This window comes from Akebia trifoliata, chromosome 4, assembly GCF_017979445.1.
Source record: "Akebia trifoliata isolate Shusen 1 chromosome 4, ASM1797944v1, whole genome shotgun sequence".
Taxonomy (NCBI): domain Eukaryota; kingdom Viridiplantae; phylum Streptophyta; class Magnoliopsida; order Ranunculales; family Lardizabalaceae; genus Akebia; species Akebia trifoliata.
Window position 1 is genome coordinate 30,634,485 of NC_141378.1, and position 1,872 is coordinate 30,636,356.

General features: G+C 42.1%; 1 protein-coding gene across 1 annotated transcript; it reads right to left on the reverse strand.

Moving 5' to 3' along the window:
• Positions 1 to 283: 283 nt before the first annotated feature.
• LOC147404705 (uncharacterized) lies at positions 284 to 751 on the reverse strand. The gene has a single exon (XM_086437891.1). The coding sequence runs from the start codon at positions 749 to 751 to the stop codon at positions 284 to 286; it is 468 nt and encodes a 155-aa protein (XP_086294017.1).
• Between the last annotated feature and the right edge of the window lie 1,121 nt (positions 752 to 1,872).

Genomic DNA, 1,872 nt, shown 5'->3' on the forward strand with positions numbered 1-1,872 from the left:
AGATTGTGATTGGTTGATGTGGGTAGTAATTGATGGATTAGGGTTGTGGGTTGGATAATTGGATATGGATAGGGTGATGTCTTGTGGGCTTTTGGTGTTGGGCTTTGAGGTTGTAGGTTATTTGGGATTGGGTAGGGCTAGTTTTGGATTGGATTTTGAGAGTGGGTAGATTTTAGGGTTTAGGTGACATGGAGTTAATTTTAGGTTAGGGTGTAAAGTGGGAAATTAATTTTTTTGATAAATGGTGATCTGGGGTTTAGGAGAACCCCCAACCAAGAAGTGACTACAACCTAAGGACCATCCTTCCCTCGGCATCCTCCTTAACAAGCTTAGCCAAGCTAGTAGGAACCGCCCCTGGGAGGATCTCCACATATGAATCTAAGTTACATAAGCCCGCAAGAAAATCCGCTGCGCGATTGGCTTCTCTATAGGAAAACAAAAAGTCACAATATCTAATCTTAGCCTTTAAGTCTTTGATATCCCTAATAATTCTTTCGGTATACCAAGGGGGGGTGATTTGTCCCTTCAGCGCTTCCACTGCTACCTTTGAATCCGATACCACTTTAGTAGCTTGCCCACCTAGGTCCACAACCCTTTTTAGGCCCATGTGGATAGCTTGGAGCTCATGTATTATCACGGATCTCCCTTTCACCCCTTTTGCTGCTGCCCATATGATGTCTCCGTTGTGGTCACGAATTAAAGTACCCATTCCCCCTACATTTCCTCTTAAAGATCCGTCACAATTTACCATCCACCATTGCCTCGGAGGGGGGATCCATCTGCACTGTTTTGGTATTGCCAATTTGAACTTTGCTTCAATGGCCCACGACTCAAAAAAGCTCCTATTGAAGCTCGAGTCCTCCACCACGGTATCCTCTCCGCTGAACCTTATTCTCACATCTTGGATGATTACTTGCACCAACACATCCTCATTGGCCTTCTTATTCTTGAAAATTCTCTTGCATCTCTCTTTCCAGATATGGTAGACAAATGTACTAAGTGGGAAATTAATTACAAAAAGGTTAAGGGTTTATGGGCTTTGGAGTGTTTAGGGTGTTTGCGAATTCTGAGACGGAGCGGTAGAGGGTAGATGAAGGATAGGCGTCCCAAGTCTCACATTATTTTAATTTTTTTTATCTTTTTATGATTTTTAGAAATTATTAGATCAATTAAAATGCCACGTGTTGGCGAATCGGGCTTTTTAGGCCCGTTGGATAATTTCATCGAGCGCTTGGATGTAAGCGTGGAGCGGTGAAGGTTGGGACAGCGTACGATGAGTATGGTCCCTTGGACCATTGGATGGTCTTAGGGGCCTCGGTTCAATCAAGTTGCTACTTTTTAGCATTTTGGGCCTTTTAGGCCCGTTGGCCTATTTTGTCGAAAAATCGATGTTTTTGGCGAAAATGCTATATTTCGATGATTCGGGCCATCGAGGCCCGTTGGCCAAATTTATTGAAAAATTTATTGTTTTTGGGCCATTTCGAGTTAGGGCCCGTTCAAATTGGGGTGTCTACAGTTGCCCTTCTTTGCAGGAATTGCGTGCAAAGAACTGCAAAGAATAGACTAAACCCCTATTTGTACGGGCCAAGCGAAATTTTGCAAAATACAACTTCGAATTACCGATTGAATTGACGATTTTTGTAAAGAATGGTTACTCAAGCGCGGGGTCTAATAGAGTTACCTTATTGATTCCTTAGTCTCGATGGCGCGGAGCTCGTGTGAGACCTTGGATTTGGTGACGATTTAGTGATTTTTTTGAAATTTAGGTATTTCTCGGTCGTGTTTTAACACATCGCAATTGAGTGTAGCTCGAAAAGCTTTTTGAAATTTTCTGATTTTTTTTTTTTTTTGATTTTTTTTATTTTCTTGATT